Genomic DNA, 20,162 nt, shown 5'->3' with positions numbered 1-20,162 from the left:
CTGCTGCTGGCCACGCCCCACTGCGATATGTTTGGTTTAAAAAAATCACAATGATGCTCAAGTAGGAGATTCAGGTGATAAGGTGGACGGGTGTTACCTTAGTTGGTTATTGGCTAATGGTTACACAACCCAAAAAAACATCACAACATGGCCAAAATCTGATCAGCTCATTTTCAGACAGGTTTTTATATAAATGGATCAGGACAAAAAGAGAACCTTTTTGGCTGAAACTTTCCGAATCTCTTAGCACAGAGGGGACACATATTTATGTATAAAAGACATGAACATTTTGATTTTGCATAATACTGTAGGTGACCTTTAATTTGTAATTTATTTCCCCTTCTAACCCCAACCCAATTGTATGTCTTGCTGAAGATTCTGCCTTGTAATGTACCCTCTGAACAAATACCTGCTTAACGATTGGCATTTCCATCAGCCTCAAGTCTTCTACTTTCATGCTACTTATTAAGTGTTAGCAAGCATACAGCTAAACAAAGAAGGTTTACATTATACCTACTGTTAAGTTCAAACTGATAAAGTTCCTTTTTCCTCATCATTCATCATTCTTTTACCAAGTGTTATGTTAGTAGATCTTGATTTATATACTACTAATGTACTAATATATTGTACTAATATTTTGTGTTCTTAAATATATGCAGCTTTTGTTCACTCTGACGTTCTCCTATCTTGTTAAGCCATTCTCTTCCCACAGCTTCCAACAATCCTCCAGTAAAATGTGGACATTTCCTCTTTACTTCTCTTATCTGAGAGCTAAAGAAGGAAGGCACAAGTGGCTTAAGGAAGGGAATGTTGTCATTATGGACAAAAAGGGAAAGAGAATGAGGGGGGAAGTTAAGGAAAGGGTGGGTACCTTTCTTTTTCTTCAAGCCATTATCATTCCAGCATCTGCTAATAGTGGGGTATTAACATCACAACATGCATAATTTCACAGAAACACCCTCACATCTTGACCCCTGAAGCCATGTCTCTGCTGACTTGGGACCAGCACTAACTTGACCAGCTGTTTCAGTGTGTTGCTGTGAAATGCGTAATTAAATAAATGTTTGTTTTTATTGAAGGCACCTATTTAAAAAAAAATTATATATTTTTTTAGGGAATAATGTTAAACTCCTTAAGCTTCAGGCCACAAAGACTAATCCGATGGTTGCTATCTGGTAGTGTGCTGCCTTGAATTGGGTTTCTGCCCAGAAAAACCAGCCAACCAAATGTATTTTAAAATGAAGGCCATAGGAACACACATTTTTATATGAGTCTTCTGGTCTTAAATACATTAGAATTTAAAAATGTTTTATGGGATTGTCTTTTTTCTTTTTACTCTCGGAAACTGGTAAATCAGTAAGTCCCAACACTAAATACCAGAATTAGACTAATGGGTGTTTTGCTTTTTAAAACATCAGTGTTTATGGCCAGTATGGAAGTATCAGGGTGTGACTATAATGGTATGAACAATATTTTTTTCTGACTGATTAAAGGGTTACAAACAATGAGAGCAACCAGACAACAATTTGTGAGGCATGGAGTACATGTTTGAGTAGAATTAGCAATTAGTCTTTTTAACCAATGAATGATTTTGTGTTTTGAAAACCATATTATATCTATGAATTTGAGCACATACTGTTGAGAATGTTGTTCCGCTGGCAGGTAGTGTGATTATTTAAGCCAATTATTGTGTGGACAAAATCATATCTCTTTCCTCCAAGGCAGGCTGAATTCTTATTTTAATTTCTTTAAAGAATGATTCCCTCTTATTTTCAGCAGGAAGCCACTGGTTGCCAGAAGAAGTCCTCATGTAAAAATTATCATATTTCAACTTGATTAATTAGCTCATACCTCAACATTTTTAAAAACAAGTTTTGCGAGTCTGATTTAATTTGTTAAATTAAGGTGCCAGTAAGAGAAAACTGAAAAAGAAAACAGGGTCTGATTTAGGGCGCTGCTACCTTGTGATATAGTCTGGATGCTCCTTATTTTTTTGTCTTAAAACTTTAACACTTTCCAGTGTGTTTTCATGTGAGGAAAGTCAACTTTTACCTCTTGGTCACCTAAACATTTCTTATTTTTCTTATCAGCGCAACTTTTTTGAAGGCAGATTTTGAAAACATCGAAATGCAGAAATCCAAGCCCCTCCCTTTTGGCCTCCCCCAAAGCCACTCCCCCCAAAACACATGGATCCTGCTTAAGGAGAGGAACACCATTTGGTTGTATTGGGCTGGATAAACTGTATATTAAAAAAATTCAGGATTACACATTTTATTCAAATATTACCAGAAATGAAGGACTAATATTAGTCAACCATAAGTTGTAATGGTTGTTTTCTGGATCTTGACGCAAATAATGAGGCTGCCATGAGAAATGTCCTGTTTTCACCATACCTAATGGGAACTTAAGGGCTACACAGGGTGCATACATAATACTAATAAATGGGAAGTGTCAGCAATTCCAACAGCATTTATTTGGACCAAGGCTGTCTTACACTTTAATTCACCCATGCTATATTTGCTATAAATCACTGATCATTATTTTTGAATAACTAATTGATAAACATGTGTTTTTGAAATATTTGTTCTCAGTCTGATATTAGCTACACACAAAACAGTCTGAAAAGAGTTTTTTTTTTAAGTAAAAAAATATTATCATAATAAAAATGAATTCAAAGATGGAAACATTTTCCTTAAATGATGGTCATCATATTGTCATTATTGAAAATAACTTAACTAAAGCTGCAGGTTAGGAGAGAGGTTCCACTGAGTGAGTAAGGGGGGAGTTTTCTTTCCTCCAAGGGAGTCAAATTTCCAACTCTGTGGGTCTGAGAGTCACCCAGCTCAGAACTGAGAGAGCCTTTGTACTGAGAGGGAGGGAGAGAGAGAGCAGCATTAGTGTGACTTCAGGTCTGCACAGTGAGGCAGAGGGATCACGGACTTTGACGGAATTCCATCACACACATGCACTTGGAGTTCACTTCCAAACCTGGATTTGTATTCCTTTACTTGCTAAAATGTTTCAAGGGTAAGGCAATTAAACATTACTTTACCTTTTCTGAGTGTATGAAAGCATCCTATCTTAAATTTAAGTTGCACCTCAGAGGAGACCTGTGATGTAGCAACACTTCTTCTATGGACAGCCTACTTGCCTCTTCATTTAAACACTTTCCCTCTCTACATCAGCCATTAACGTTATGATAATTGTATTTAACCTTTTTTTTTTTTGCCTGAACAAACCTAGATTTTTGTGAATGATGTGTTTCCTCAGGTGGTCTCTTGCCCTGCATCTACTCCTGCTGTGCTGGCTGGCCACTGCCCTGCAGGTTATAGAAGGTAAGATTAATGCTGCTGCTGCTCTTGCTTAACACTGTAACTGTAAAGAAACACAAATATAATGGATCAATTTGGCATTGACCAAGCAAATGCTTCATTAACGGAGCTTTTCCGTTTGTTGATGATATGGTCCTAACTAATCTATGAACCCTACTAGCAAGGTAAAGACCATGGGAGGCAATTAAGTGTGTGTTGTATCATTAAGCAGTAAATACCAGTTTCCATGTAAAGGTAAAAGCTATAGTGTTAACTATGAATACATATCTGGGAAAGCTCTAATAAACAAAATGCTTTAGTTTCTCATGTACAACACAGTCACAGCAATTTTGGATAATTTTGATCAGATTCATGGCATCCTGTCCTTTTTACTGTATGCTTTATAATGTGTGTCACAAGGTTAGGTTCCTTTGGCCATTTTGCTACATTACTTTTCTAAGTGCAGGTGTACATTCCTCTCCTATTGCCAAACAACTTATGAAGCTAATGTTAGCGTGATTAGCCATTTAGCTAGTGGATAAAATCTGCACGCTTCAGTGGTCATTTTAGTAGATGGAGAAATGAGAATCATGCTTTTGTTTATCTCAACCTGAAATCTTGGAGACCTTCTTGCGACATTCACAAAGAATATCATTTGTTAAATCTGAAACTGTTACCATTCTAATCTGCTTATTTGCGACTAAGCAGGGCTTCGCAAACTTGTATTACGTATATATGTAGTTTCTTGGGGTTATAGGTCACACCTATGTTTTTAGGGTCCTCATTGTAAGATATTAGTAAGAGCTATCTTTACAGTTCAAATAGCAGAACAACAAAGGGAGATAGAGCTTTACAATTAGGTTTGAATGGTCATGATGCACATATTAATGTAAAATGTCAAGTCTTGCCCGCACACTTGAGGTAATACTGTAGGTTCCAAGGAACATCAGCTGACTTTAAATTGTACGTGGCTGATTTCAAGATATTGACCCCGAGAAAACATAAAACTATTTACCCTTGAAAAATAATTGCTAAGAACAAAGGTGATCAATTTAGATGGGGAACAAAAGACCCTGAGAACTCTCCTGTTTTTTATCCCATTGATCCCAATGTCTTAGTTATAATCAAGGCTGTTTTGACTTCTTAATCTTTAAAACAAATACAGAGACATGGTGAATATTTGGGAAGAGATGTCGAAATCCCTGTTTGGTCGTATTATGTGAAAGAAAATGTTACACCTAGAACTTCACTGAAGACCCATTTGACTTAATGGACTTAGATGACTATGTATCTATAAGGTGGAAGCCAACTAGTGATCTGGAGTCATCTACATGTTGTTGGCAGTAAAAACTAAATAATGATTGGGTTTAAGGATAGACTTATGAGGCATACCATTTTTGCGGGTGCATGAGAATGGGCCTTAATACCTGGCCAAGATTTTTAAAAAACTGACCAAAAGGTTGCAGTTAAGCACCAATTATAATGTAAAAGAGTTATCAAATTAACAGTTTTTCAGGAGAACTTCTAGAGTCAAATTTCACCAGTCATCCACTCTTCATTACAAACCAATAATATGCGGTCAGTCCCTTTTCAATTCCCATGTTCACACCTGTGTCAGCTGCTGTGGTTTCCGTAGTTACTCCCTGCTGTGAGGATCTTCTTATACAGCTCTGTAGGAGAGAGACAGTTTGTTTGTTTGGCAATAGGCTGGGCTTCCTCTGCCCCCTTTATCCTGAAAGTGTGTGTTTGTGTGTGTACAATGAGGTAGCTGGAAGTGGCAGACGAGTCAAACGCTGCACCAGGGTGAGAAATGAACTGTTTAGTTTGTATGGTAATGGTGTGAGGGGTTTCATCTGCACTGCACTTGCTGTTTGTGTGCTTGAGGACATCAGAGGGGTCGGTGTGGGCTGGTTCACACGGAGCTTTGAAAAGCAATGTTGAGAACACACTTGTCCCTGGGCCAGATTAATGTCAGCCCGTTTAAGTATGTGGGTGGTTGATTTTTGACAATGGATGAAGGAAATATATATTTTTTTTAACATTTACAGAAGTTCAGAAAGAATCCAGGTTACAGTGTGTCTGCATGATTTAGAAGAAGTACTTTATATACACTGAACACAGCTCATCACATTGCGGAATGCCACAGGCTTGCTGGATAGAGGGACTGTCTTGTGATCATAACAATATCATATGTTTAAACCCACAAACCTGTGTCCCAATTGTACACAATGTCATGACTATATATCAGAGTCCTTCAATGCTTATGCCTGAATACTATTCTGGAGCAACAGTTAATATGAACCCAGTTGAAAAGAGACTCTCAGACAGAATCCACACTTAGGTTGGTCAATTTAAAAAAGCGTGTTTTTCTTCTTTTGGTGCTTCGTAGTGTATGTTAAGCTGGTGTTTTCAACACTTTTGCAGCTATTAACCTACAATAACTGGCATTCAGCACAGACATCAATCTTGACAAAAAACAATCTTAAACAATAACGTGAGCGTGCATCGTTTTCACACATTTCAATAATCTTTCTTTTTATTTAGTTGCTTTAGTGTGTTCGGTTTAGAGAGCATCATTGTAGGCATCTACATTCATAGACACAGGACTTATTTTTCTGTTTTCCAGACTCCAAATGTCACCCTGTCCTCCAAAAAACATTCTTATTCCTGCCTCCAGGAACCTTCACTTTCCATTTAGCATTGGTTGAGTTGCTCTGAAAGGGTTCCATGTTTAGCCAATATAAATGATTGTGAGGTGAACCCAGTGGGAGTCCTTTTTGTACGAGCCGCCCCTCTGTACTGTAAAACCAAATCCCATCATTTACTGTTGAGATCCTCTCTTACAAGCCATACTTTGGTTCCTTTGGTTGTTGGTATGTTTTCTGTACGTTTTCTGCTGTCAAAAACATGTTTCCCCCCAACTCCCACCTTTAAGTCTTTGCTTCTTCCGCTCTTGACCTTATTTGGTCTCTGCTGTTCCTGGAATAAAACTCCCAGCAAGCTCCATTTAGTGTTTTATGAGTCTGAAAACCTGGCAGGGAGTGTCATAGCTGTATGAAAGAGCCTATACCTAAATGTCCTCAGTATATTAGAGAACTGCACACCCTCACTGCAGCGGCGTCCTGTCTGGAATGTGCTCAATGAGGCAGATTAACTTTGATTTTAACACAGTTGGGCACAATGGGCCAACTGTAAAAGGTGTCATTGCCGTATGTGTGTAATGGTCGGATCTATGGGATGGGGAAATAACAGTCACTGGAAACTTGAAAATAAGAATGGCTGTTTCTTTTAGGGTCTTATGACTTTCCGTTGAACATGGTCTTGTGTTTTCCATGATGTGATGCACACTGAGATGATGTAGTTCTTGACGTTGGTTCCCATTACAGCATAGAGGAAAAAAGTGCTTTGATTTCAAATAAAGCCAGAAAAATATGTTGTGTTTTTGCAGAGGATGTTTAACTAATAAATGAAGCATTTTTTTTGATTGACGTGATGATTTTTAAGATAACAATTCTGATTTACAGCTCTTACAGTAATGCTTTTTAGAAAGGAGACTGTTGCTGTTGTTTGGGTACACCGTTTCCATAGTGACTGTTGAGCATGAATCGTTATCATTGTTCCGCGCTATCTATGCTTCTGTGATAGAAACATACAATGAAGGCTTTTAACTAAGAGTGATACAATCTAAAACGTATTGCCTGCTCTAGGTGTGAATAAGCAAAAACATTTCTACTTAGTAAAACTTAGTATCTTTTTGGAGTAGATATATATAGTTCAATTAAGTGAGAATTTTCATCACCAATTCATTTGCCGAATAGTTTATCAATTCATCTTTTTCTTTTGTAAAAATGTAAACCCCAGAGCCAAAACAAATGTCCTCAAATGACTTGTTTTATGCCAAAACCAAAAGGATTCAGCCCACTTTTGGATAAGACAAACAAAAGCAGCATTTAGTAATTGTTGTTTTTAACTATAATTGAAATTAAGCCTTGAATTAACCAATTTTTTCAGATTTAGTTTAAAGTTTAAAGTTTTTTTTTATTTCAAAGAAACAAATATCATGGTACACATTACCAGTACTATTTTTACAACGTATTTTCTGCTTTGCTTCCTTTACCTGTTTTAAAATAACAGAGATGCTATCAGACGGTAAGTAGTTTGCTGACTGACAAAAATAAACCTGACCTGCACTCAGGTTCATTTTATGTAGGGCAGATGTTATACCTGTCTTGCTTTGTTTAGTTAGATTGTTTTGGTTTGACTTAAAATAAAGTCACAACCAGAGCCATGTCCTGAATAAAAAATGAATGTGTGACTCCCACAAAGACTGCTCTGTCTTTTAGAAAGTTGTCATGCTGGTCACTCACACAATGTAAAATGGCATGTTCACCTTCTTATTTTGAGTTAACTTTCAATACCTTGTTTGAGAGATAAGTAGGAAGTACAACGTTCTTCTGTGTGCCTGTTTATGCTCAGGTATGCTTTTGCATATTTGGGTCTGTGGCTACTAAAATGATGGCCATTTAGCTGTTTGCAGATGGAGAGCACTATACTTAAACACACACATCAACACACTCTTCCTGAAGGACAAATCTGTCAGTCACAACACTAAATTACTAACATGATCATTGTTTCCTCTGCTCTGTCCTCTTTAAGTAGACTTCAGGAAGAGTATGACAACATTCCATGCGAATTCCCAATTCCTGTGTAATGTAATTGAAGAATCAATTGGAAACTGAAATCCTGCACGAACCTGGTGTTTTAGATTGGAAAGATTTCTTATTTGCCCTTGTATTAGACACGACAGCATAAATCCTTCTTCTTCACTTCTTTCCCTGAGGCTGTGTGGATGTGCTTCTATTGTTGCTGAACATACCTGTGAAAAAGATGTTGGTCAAACATTGACAATACTATAATATCTCATTCCTTTTCTTATGTATCACTTTAACTGACTGGAGCTTTTTACAAAGGATTACAAATATATTACTTTTTACGACCTTAAAAATACGCTAATTGCTAAAAAGGTACTTCTGAAATTGCACTTCTTTCTGTGGACGTAGTCTCCTTTCACTACCCTGCCTTTGATGAAACATGTTTTTTTTATATAAAACATATTCCTTTGTGCATTCAACATCATCTATGATTCCTTAGGGACTCCTAGCGGGGCAGGACAGTTCTGAAATATTTTTACTCCTATGACTAAAGGAGGACAGAATGTGCTCAGGGAACTAAACAAATTACCACTAGATAAATGTCCCAGGTCCTTCTAGGGGTTTGAGGGGAAATCCAATTTCGGACCAGTTATATAAGATTTTGAGAAATCAGCCTGAAACCCATGTAAATAAATGACTTGATCCCGTGCCTTATCCAGAATACACTGGGTATTTCAAGAGGGGATGATGGGAAGTTTTTTGCACTCTAACAATACTTCATCTTTGTCTAGTGCTGACATCACATGTGCATTCACCTGCACTTGTCTATAGAAAGTCTTTACAGAGACAAGAATACAAAAATGTATTTTACTTCCGCAGCTCCAAACAATAGTGAACTTTGTGCTGCGATTTCAGTGGGTGGACGTCAATAGATGGTACTCTGCAAGGGGGGGCTGTAGAGGGCAGATGAGATAATATTTTCCTATCACATTTCTCTAAAGGTTGTCTTTCATTCCAGCCATTTCTCATCACATTTGTCAAAGAATTCCCCCATTACTGTGCCTCCCATGTGTTTCATTAGCATTCGTATTGGAGGAGGAGATGAGTCGATGCGAGAAGCTCTAAGAGGTTGTTTACTCTGAGAACAACACTCGCAGCTGAGCAAACACCCGCCAACACACACACAAACACACACTGAGAGTCTTACATTCAATGAACTGTGCCCCATACATGCATAATCAGGTCATAAACGGATGTAAACAGTCCAGACCAGCTTGTATCTATGATACCGTATCTTTGAAGAAATGGCTCGACTGGCTTGGTTCGTTTGATACTTAACAGCTTATCTGAATTTTCTGCTCCCAGTAGTTAAAATAATGATTACAAGATTGTTTCATAATACATGTACAAATTATTAAATTAAGATTGTTTGAAGACACTGTATGCAATGAATTGTACAGAAACTTTTCTGGAAAATGTTTCTTTAGTTGTAAGTGCCACTTTTTTCTGACATATTTACTAGTTTTTATGAACTTAAGTTCTAGGAATCTGTTTCCTTGTCTGAGAATAATAACATTATTCTTAATATGATGTTAATATCATAATAATCATAGCAAGTGTAAATGCACTTTATCATGATACAACAAATATTTTGTATCAAATTGTATTACCACAAAAGCAAAAGCAGGCAAAAACACAAAAGCAAATGTTTATCAGAGGTTTGGAGCAAAGTGATTGGGGTCTGTACACCAAATCACACCAGATGTTGCCGCCAATGTAATACCTACCTGTCTTGCTCATGGCACTGTCCTTCTGTCTCAAGCAGTCTATGGTCTCAAGCTGCATCTCAGCTGGCAGTAGCTTTTGGAAGAAAACAAATACATTGATGAGCTGCAAACTAGGGAGAAGGCTGGTGTGTGGGGGGTAAGGGTGAAAGCCAGGCCACTGGATGTAATGGAAACGGCCCCTCTGCAGATGTCCGCCGCTGACCTCATAGCAACTCCAAACAGTGCATTCTTTATCATACAGTGTGGCATTGAGAGAACTTCTGTGTATTTGTAATGTGTGTGAGTGTGTGTGTCCAAAGTCAGAAGTTCATCCAGATTTGAGTCTTGGTTATTGTGTTAATTACCTGTGGAACGGCAGGCAGCTTGTAAGCCATTAAACTAATCAGCTCCCATGTTGCAAGTCGTGCTGCAATCACATGCCTCCATAACTTAACCTGTCTTTTTATGACAGAATTAAAAATATGCTATTTGCATTGCTTACCAAAACATTGCCAAACCAAACAGTTGTATTTTATGATATTTAGAATTGACTTTATGCTGCACAAAACTATGTTTTCACATTAAGAATGGATTCACTGACTTATGTGAAAAGTGATGCTGCATTAACAAACTTTCATAAAAAAGGTTGCAGTGTCTTAGCCTATTATTTTGGTTTCATGGCCCACAATTTGACTCTCAATGTTCTCGTTTGGTTTTCCAGCTGCAAGGCAAGGCAAGGCAAGGCAAGGCAAGGCAAGTTTATTTATATAGCACCTTTCAACACAAGGTAATTCAAAGTGCTTTACAAAAATGGAAGACATTTTAAAAATGGCATTTAAAATCAGTCATTAAAAAGGAAAGATAATAAAATAAACATTAAAAGAAAAAATACATGGATAAAAGTTAAAAGTTACAGTGCAGTTTAAGATGTGAATAGTTCAATTAAAAGCAGCGGCAAAAAGAAAAGTCTTCAGCCTGGATTTAAAAGTAGTAAGAGTTGCAGCGGACCTGCAGGTTTCTGGGAGTTTGTTCCAGATATTCGGAGCATAATAACTGAATGCTGCTTTACCATGTTTAGTTCTGACTCTGGGGACAGAAAGCTGACCAGTCCCTAAAGACCTGAGAGTTCTGGATGGTTCATAATTTAGCAGTAGGTCAGACATGTATTTTGGGCCTAAACCATTCAAAGCTTTATAAACCAGCAACAATATTTTGAAATCTATTCTTTGACACACAGGAAGCCAGTGTAAAGACTTCAGAACAGGAGTGATGTGATCCACTTTCTTAGTGTTAGTGAGGACTCGAGCAGCGGCGTTCTGAATTAGCTGCAGCTTTCTAATAGATTTTTTAGTGAGGCCTGTAAAGACACCATTGCAGTAGTCGAGTCTACTGAAGATAAAAGCATGGACAAGTTTTTCCAAATCCTGCTGTGACATTAGTCCTTTAATCCTAAATATGTTCTTTAGGTGATAGTAGGCTGATTTAGTAACTGTTTTAATGTGACTGTTGAAACTCAGGTCAGAGTCCATGACTACACCTAGATTTCTGGCTTTATCTGTTGTGTTGAACATTGCAGACTGAAGCTCAGCGCTAACTTTTATACGTTCTGCCTTGGCTCCAAAAACCATTACCTCAGTTTTATCTTTGTTTAATTGGAGAAAGTTCTGACACATCCAGTCATTGATTTGTTCAATGCACTTACTCAGTGTTTGAATTGGAGCATAATCTCCTGGTGAAATTGTTACGTAAATTTGTGTGTCATCCGCATAGCTATGGTAACTTATTTTGTTGTTTTTCATTATCTGAGCCAGTGGTAGCATGTAGATGTTAAAGAGAAGAGGCCCCAAGATGGAGCCTTGAGGTACCCCACATGTCATATTTGTCAACTCAGATGTGTATTTACCTATAGAAATAAAGTTTTTTCTGTCCTTTAAGTAGGACTCAAACCAATTTAGAACTGTTGCCGAAAGTCCCACCCAGTTTTCTAGTCGGTCTAGCTGCAGGATGCTCTTTACAGCTTAAACACATAAATAACGTGTATGCTGTATGTGGCCTGCTCAGCAGTTAGCATTGAGCTAACTTTGTCTGTTGTCTGTCGCACACTTAGCATTTAGCTAGATATTTGGCAGATATTTCTCCCCAGGAGTTGATGGAGACCAAAACAGAGTCAACAGGCAAGTGAATATTGGACTGACATTTCTGCATCCTGGATGTATAAGGCAAATGTTTGCTAACATGCTAATCATAACAACATATGACATGATGTTTTGTGAGCTTAACATTGCTCTAAAGTCTCAACAAATGTAACTTTTGAAGGTGGTAACAAAATCTTCCTTTAAAAAATGAAAAGTTATGTTCCCTAACACCTTTGCTCTATGCATTACATCAAAGGCTAAGGCCTTTCTTGGTAGTCTATGACAAGTAAGTTATGGTAGCTAATGTTAGCAAACCTTGCTTTATAGGCTAACTGAGATCACTGGCTTACTGCTGACTTGATAAGTATGACTCCTCTTCCATCATGCAATACAGTTAGATTCATAATGCTGTTGTAATTGTCAGCCACATACAGCTAGTATAATGCTTAGCTGATAAAAGTGAGTGCTGAAATTATACTTCCTTTTTTGAAATGGATGTTAAGGGGATTTTATTCCATGCACCACAAAGGAAACATAGTAGCCTATTTGGTATGGGCTCTGCCTTTTATTCTGCACATGCTTGTGTTGAGCACAATTTGTCCAATAAGTAAGATTTAGACAATCTGTTAACACGTAATGAGAGTAAATAAGTGAATTTACTTTAGACCACTTAAGTGACTTGTCTATTCCGCAGTGTTTCTATGTGAGACTGTGTGATGTTGGCCCCATGACTTCTCTAATGCAATTGGATGGATGTCTGCCCTGGTCATTATCCTAAACTATCCTAATAATAGTTGTCTGCCATCAGTAAGACCAAGCCTGGTTTTCTATTTGATTATTTGATAGGATCTAGCCAGCACACAGTACAACATGATTTGTCATTCAGCACGATGCAATCTAAATTCTACTTATGCTTCAATGGGTTGAAATGGGATCTCTGACTGACAGGGGGACACACACAAACACATTTACAAAAGTTGGGATAAGATCGGTGCACACACATTTTTATCCATAACACAAGATCCTGGTTAGAAAGAGTTGAGGTAGCTATAGGATATCAAAGTTTAAGTGCACAGCATTCGTGTCTTTATTTTGTGTGTGTGTGTGTGTGTGTGTGTGTGTGTGTGTGTGTGTGTGTGTGTGTGTGTGTGTGTGTGTGTGTGTGTGTGTGTGTGTGTGTGTGTGTGTGTGTGTGTGTGTGTGTGTGTGTGTGTGTGTTGGCAGGTCAGTTCAGGTTAATCTTACCCTGGGGTCAACCTCTCCTTGCGATAACCTCTTTGACTCCTAATTCCCTTCTTTTCTTCTCGTCTTATCTTTTTTTCTTCTTTTCTTTTCCTAAAGAAGCCGCTTTCTGGTTCGTTTTTTTTTCTTCAGTTCCTCCCTTCCTCTGCCCACCCTCCCCCTCTTTTCCCATGCTTAGGAATAATTTGTCACTAGGGTTGTCACAATGTGAGCTATAACTATGGGATTATCATGGCCGAAGGAATTCACACAAATACCATCATAATATGTATTTATAATTGCTTTCAGTTAATCTTTTACTTTGTTTAGTTTGGGCTTTGTCTCTTTTGAGTGTTGGGAGATAGAGAGACCACAACTGTATAAAAGCGTACAAAATGAAAGAAACTGAAATAGGCACTGGATTATACTCATATTATTATAATATGTGTATAATTCACTTTAGGCATAATAAAGGACTATGTTCCAGGGCTATTTCTATGTATAGTAAGCATAAAAATGACAGGGATGATAATGATGATGATAATTATTGCTCCTATTCCTGCTACCACCCCCACTGTTTCTAAGCAGAACACTGATGGAGACTGATCGACTGTAACTCACTCCCAGGCCGCCTCGCCCCTTTGCCTGCAGGTAGTCCCTTTGTCTTCACTGAATGGTTGGAGGTTGAGTTAGAGGTTCAAAGAGTGTGTGATTGTGTGTGTGATTGTGTGTGTGATTGTGTGTGTGTGTGTGTGTGTGTGTGTGTGTGTGTGTGTGTGTGTGTGTGTGTGTGTGTGTGTGTGTGTGTGTGTGTGTGTGTGTGTGTGTGTGTGTGTGTGTGTGTGTGTGTGTGTGTGTGTGTGTGTGTGTGTATCTCAAATCATCTCTGACATTCCAGGCATTTTTATGTCTGCCACCTGCAGTCCTGGACACAAAAGGGGATTGGATGAGACGGGCTGGTCCTGTCCCACTTATGCAATCATCACTGAACCTTAATGTTTTCAAACCAACAGCTTACACTGCCTCTCAGTGATGTAGCTGTAAATTACAAGCCAAGATCACCATTCGGTAAATCATTTGTACTAACTTTAATGTGACAAAAACCACATTTTTTTGTGATTTCATTTCCTAAGACAACTTAGATAAGTTATAATTAAAATATATGATATTGATTTACAGTTATTTCTCGCATAATTTATGTCCTTACCTCAAAAATTATTTATTAAGGTAAAAGGATGTAGAACACTTTATTTTCACTAAATCTGGGTCGGCACACTTTCCACTGTATTCATGCTCGCAGATATCTCCCTTCTACCTTCTGTTTCTGGAAATATTTAGAAATGTGTATCTTTTTATATATAAATACATTTTTTATTTTTTTTTTCTCAAGCCTATTATTTATTCCTGTCAGTATCATTCTTGATTTCCTTTTCAGCATTAGTTACAGATCTTTAACACATTGCAGTACATTCCTGAAGCATTTTCTTTAAAGTTCCTGAAGCAGTTTGTTTAAATAAAGAGCAACCACTTCCAAAAACATTTAACAACTTTATTCTGGTTTTGCTGATGTTCTAGCTTTATTAATTGTGTAATGCATATCACTGAATAAATTACCTACATTTGACTTCATAATAATAATAATGACTCACCACTCAAAATGATGATAGTGTTTGATTTAGTGACTTTCTTGGCAGGCCTTTACAATCAGAGCTTATAAATGTAGTCCAACATTTCCTGGCTGAACATGGCCTGGAAATATGAAATGAAAACACATCGTAGGTGGAGCGGAAGATGGGGGAGAGGAAAGGAGGTAGGGGGAGGTGCAACACTAGCTTCATTGACTGCTTGCCTAGTGGCTACAGTGAGCATGTGCGTGACTGTCTGAAAATGTGCATGTGTGGTATACCATTACCTGAAAACAGGTCCTCTCTGTTGACCTGTTGAGCCCGCCCACCCACATTTATTTCGATTTAGGGTTGGCTTAGAGGATGTTTCAATCAAGACCTACTTGGGTACAGTTGAATAAACAACACAGTCACACACATAGACAAAACAAAAACAAAACAAAGTCCCTTTGAGTAGTCATGCAAAGATGTATGAGCTTAATTAGTCATGAAGAGTTAAACATTCGATACCATCTGTAGTGCTCCATAAATGAGTTATTGTGTTGTTCTGGCACAAAAACACTAGAGCAGTGAGCCAGAACCTCTTTCGCTCTAATTGGCAGAGATTGTACACTCAAACTCACACGTAGGACTTGTGAACACACAAAAACAGGAATGAAATCATCCTTGTGTGTCAGCTTCGACCATCGTGAGCCTCGTTTAATTGGACAGCTATCCAGATTGTTGCAATAATATTTTAAGTTAAATATCTTCAGGTATTAGTTACCAGCTTTTTCTATCTGATGTGCCTCTACAGCCCTTTTATGAGTTTGAATAGGTAATTATAAATGTATGCAGTTTATTTATTTTTGTGCAGTGTCAATAAAGAAACACACAGTATTCTTAAATGACAACAATGTCCTCTCCCTAAAAGTGTTTTAAAAATACTATATCGTTTTATTATAATTTTTCGACTAATTGTTCTGCCTTGGTCATAACCAAACCCAATCTTGGTAAATTTTGGAAAATCATGAGGTCATGGAAACTTCTATTTTCAGGTTTGATCTCACGTTCTTTTTGTATTTTCATTTATTTGGATCAACTTTTCATTTATACTTCTATTTTATCTATATACTTCGACTTTTAAGCTCTCTAGAAACATGGTTGTTAGGCGCTCTTAGTTTAAAGTTAATAAATATGCTGCATATTCAACCAAATTGTATTAAACAAAAACGTTTAAAATGTAAAACATGTTAGTGTGGCAACTTTTCTAAACATGGACCTAGAAACAGATGTGATGGGAAGATCATGTTTTTAACCTACTTTTACTTTTAACTTTTTATTAAGGTAACATTTACATTTTCTTTACTCAGGTCTGCATTTATTACTGTGTATGACCACTAGGTGCTGCCAGAGTGCCAGTATTTATGAGCAAGGCTACAGTATGTTAGAGGTTCCCTTTTTTAAGTCCCCTTTATTGTTTCTGCTCTGTTGTGTTGATTTTAAAGTTCCTGAAAAGAGTAAGCTGATATGTAATTATATTTATGTGTATAAATACCTAAAATGTAATAACTCCATCCATTTTAAGAGCTAAGATTGACCATTAAGCCTGACTATTGGACATGTTTCTGATAATAATGTGACATATCACAAAGTTTCCAGCATTTTAAGTGTTCTTGTCCATGTGGTTTCTTCTCTGTCTCCTAAAGACACCTTAATGTTTATCTATGTGAATAAATTCATATAATCTCCATGCGATTGACTTTGACAGTAAACCAATTAGAGTTTATTGTTGGGGAGGTTGCTAGATAGAGCGGGAACTGAGAGAGAGAGAGGGGTGAAGGGTGATAAGGGTGACTCTTCCAGGAATCCAGAGGCCCTTAACAGGGTCACCATGTTTAGAGAAAGGATAACACACATAAGAATGGGGCAGCAGCTATTGCACATGAAAGTTTACACTTTCTTTTTGTCATTTGTTAACACCATAATGCCAAAGAGAGGCCATGTTCACCATCCTACGTCACTTGTATTTACATATTATTTACTTGAGGAAGCTGGTTAAAGCTCCACTATTCAAGATTTATTTTTACCAATGGATCAAATGACTATGTGTAATGTGACAGGGGTTCTTTGTAGTGAAGAACCCACATTAAATGATCACCTGCTGTTTGCCAACAGGTGTCTTTAGGGTCTTTTAGCATATTGTTTCACTAACTTTACCGTTTACTCTTATTACTCTCAAAAAGCCTCTAGGACTTCAACAGCAAAAGTTGCTGGGGACCAAAACAAAACTAAAAGGATGACATTCATCAATCTGCCATCTCCCAATGAATGCTAATGTTGCTCCATGTCTTCTGGATGTTTTAAAAGCCAGCTGTGTACTAACAATATTGCCAAAACTACTTTATAAGGTTGTAGTATGTTGTACTTTATAACCAGTGTGAACTGCTGCCCCCTAGTGGCCCAAAAAAAACACATGATACTGCTTTAATTCATATTTTATCCAGGTCTGAAAAGTGAATGCAATGTAGAAGTGCACTACACGTATATTATTTCAGCATGGGGATACTCCACTGGTTGCAGAAAGATGTCAGATTGTCGAGAAGTCTAACCACAGAAAACTTTTTCCTAATTTGTTTGTGGTTTCAATTGCTATTTTCAAGTCTTCTTTAAACTGTACATCATTTTAAATATGATGGACCCATTTAGACTCAAATCATTAAAGGTGGGGCAGGTCATTTTGGAGAAACCAGCTCGAGTGCGCCAGAATTTGAAAATACACAGCCGGAACAAATCTGCCACTTCCTTACAGAGCCCCTCCTCCAACACACACGAACGCACATGACCAATGAGGGCACGAGATAAGTTTGTGCACAGATGGAAGGCTGACAGGCAGGTAGGCCATCCAGTTACTTTAGCCGGGCCGGCTAAAATGATTGGTCGTTTGGAAATCTCTTGTTCAAAGTTCAGATGTACTTTGCTCCACCCTCTTGGTTCGAAAAACCTATATGGCGACGGCTGGTGCCAAACTCAAGTCTTCATATCACATGTTGAACAAATCATTTCTTACAGTTCATAGTTATGGTATGTAAATGTCATTATTACAGTTTGTATTGCTGCCCCCAAGTGGGTAAACCGTTGATACGGTTTTAAAAACGTATTTCCCCCTTGATAAAACCTGTATAATTGCCAACCATTATAGTCGGAACACCTCAGCTTAATAGGGTTAGACTAACCCTAACCATAACCCCAGAACTTGGTCCCCCCTTTCTTCCTGACCCCCTCTAACCCATCCTCACCCCTTCCCATTCCACACCACCTTATCCCTGGCTAATCCATGACTAATCAAGCATCTGCCTCTGGGGGGTCTCCTCCCTCACCCTCTCTTTAAATCTTAAACCTATCATCTGCTCCGTTAGAGACCGACCCTTTCCCTCCCACAACAGTCTTTATGTCAGTGTGCTCTGACCGGCATGGCTCCCAGGGTCTGATCAAATGTATCAACACCTACAACCCACCACCCCCAGGTAAGGCAGTTAGGAGAGAGAACAAGGATGATGTCACATGGGTAAGAATAAAAAGTGGGAGTGCAACAAATATATAGTATATAAAAGTGCGTTAATCAATGTGTCCAACCCTAAAGAGCCTAAATGTGCCATATGCAATGAGTAAAAGCATCTCTGATATCGATGGATACCAAATTGTTATGAATCTCATCAGTGGTGTTTCCATCATAAACATGAAGGTATTTTTTTTAATGCAAATTGAAAATATGAATACAAATTATTGGAACGCCAAATGCTAGAAATGCCAGTCTCCCCTTCCTTCTCTTATGTTATACATTGCCTGTATGTTATGCTGATGTCACCATCTTCATCTGTATCCGGCACCCATAAACCCTTGCATATTTCAGTTGTTTCCTGTATTTAGTACAGGTTGCAATTTGATTCCTCCTCAAAAGTGAGGTATTACAATATAGTCCATCACATATAGGGTTACCCCACCCCTCTTCAGCCTAAACAAACACCTCCACCCAATGATCCTCAGAAGCACTCCATCCCTCGTCCTGGTCCTCACCAAACATGTAGAGAAGCACAATACGACAGAACAGGCATCTCTTTGTCATCACCAATACGGGGCCTCTCTGCCTCTCTCCTTGATCAGTGAGCTGCAACAGAGAGAAAGTCCACACTTATAAATGCTTCCATTCAACCTTTTGTGTTTATTTTTTAATTTTAGTCATGTGACTTTTGTATGTTATGTTATCAAGGCTTTTTTGTTATTGCTCTGCCATTTAAAGGGGGAGGGTTAGGGTTCTCAGCCTTCAATAAAACAAAACAAATCTCTATTTATAAGCAACTTAAGAATAGTCTCAAAATATAAATATAGAAAATATATAGAAAAGTAGCATTTTCTCTGAAATATGACTAGGTGGAAGGAAGGAAATTGACTCTAGGGATTTCTCTGATATTGGTCTATATATTCCCATTAAAAATAGACTGAATACGTGAAAGTGAATCAAGTTGCATTGTAAATCCCAGAATAATAAAGGGAAGCTTAATTATTTGTCTTGGAAACAGTAAGAAATATAAATGCACAAACATGCATGATACATAAATGAAATGTCAATAGGTAAGAAAAATGTTCTAATGTGTAAAAGACAGAGTTTTTAATTGATTAAAGGATATAGTAAGCATAATGCATTGCAAAGCTCCAAACCCCACTTTACTACACAGCTATTTGGCTATGACAAGTTTTTCTTAGTTTTTTTAATGTTTTGTATTTATTTATAAAATGTTACATCTAGCTAGGAAGGAATGCTTTGCCCTAATGTCCTTATAAAGACATCTCCCTGATAATGCTCCTGCAGTGTATTTTAGACTCATTTCAGTTTTGATATGGCCTTTTGTTATCTCACCACATCCTCAGTCCCAAGTACCTCATCCCAAGTTTGTGTGCATATGTTTATTAGACTTGACATGCTGTACTGTACATGTGGTGTGAGGGATAGGCTGAAAAAGACCCCAAGTATGACCCAGAGAACACACACACACACAGATGGGAAAGTAGGAGGAAGAGGAGGAGGAGGATGGACTAACTAACTCTCTAATCTGCCTGTCTGAGTAAAAAAGGAGCGAAAATGAAGTCTGCTGTGTTGTGTGTGCCAGAGGAGGGGGAGTCGGTAATTACAAAGAGGGAGAGAAGAGGGGAGGGAGAGGGGAAAAAGACAGAGATGTCAGGGAGTCACAAACGACCAAGAGACACAGACGGAGTGAGAAAAGAAGGACATAACGAGAGGAGAAAAGAAAGGAGCTGAAAGGCCGTTCCTTGAATATTTCTTGCAGCACTGGACCTTGTGGATTACTCAGAGTTACTTAAACACACTCTGCAGGTCTTTGCAAGTGCATCCTCTATAGCTGGAGACATAGCACTGTATTGCTTTCATCCCTGTTGGCACGTGGGTTGCAGTTTA

The 20,162-nt window shown here is 38.0% G+C and overlaps 1 protein-coding gene across 5 annotated transcripts in view; it reads left to right on the top strand.

The window, feature by feature from the left end:
* The first annotated feature begins 2,894 nt into the window (after positions 1-2,894).
* col15a1b (collagen, type XV, alpha 1b) overlaps positions 2,895-20,162 on the top strand; it is a 54,358-nt gene continuing 37,090 nt past the window's right edge. For all 5 annotated transcript variants that reach the window (XM_034138179.1, XM_034138177.1, XM_034138178.1 and 2 more), the window contains exons 1-2: positions 2,895-3,027; positions 3,271-3,335. In XM_034138179.1, the coding sequence (XP_033994070.1) occupies positions 3,017-3,027; positions 3,271-3,335 (76 nt within the window). In that variant the 5' untranslated portion in view covers positions 2,895-3,016. The remainder of the gene's footprint in view (positions 3,028-3,270; positions 3,336-20,162) is intronic.

This window comes from Trematomus bernacchii, unplaced genomic scaffold (genome assembly GCF_902827165.1).
Source record: "Trematomus bernacchii unplaced genomic scaffold, fTreBer1.1, whole genome shotgun sequence".
In the NCBI taxonomy this organism is placed as follows: domain Eukaryota; kingdom Metazoa; phylum Chordata; class Actinopteri; order Perciformes; family Nototheniidae; genus Trematomus; species Trematomus bernacchii.
This window is presented reverse-complemented; position numbering and strand designations above follow the sequence as displayed.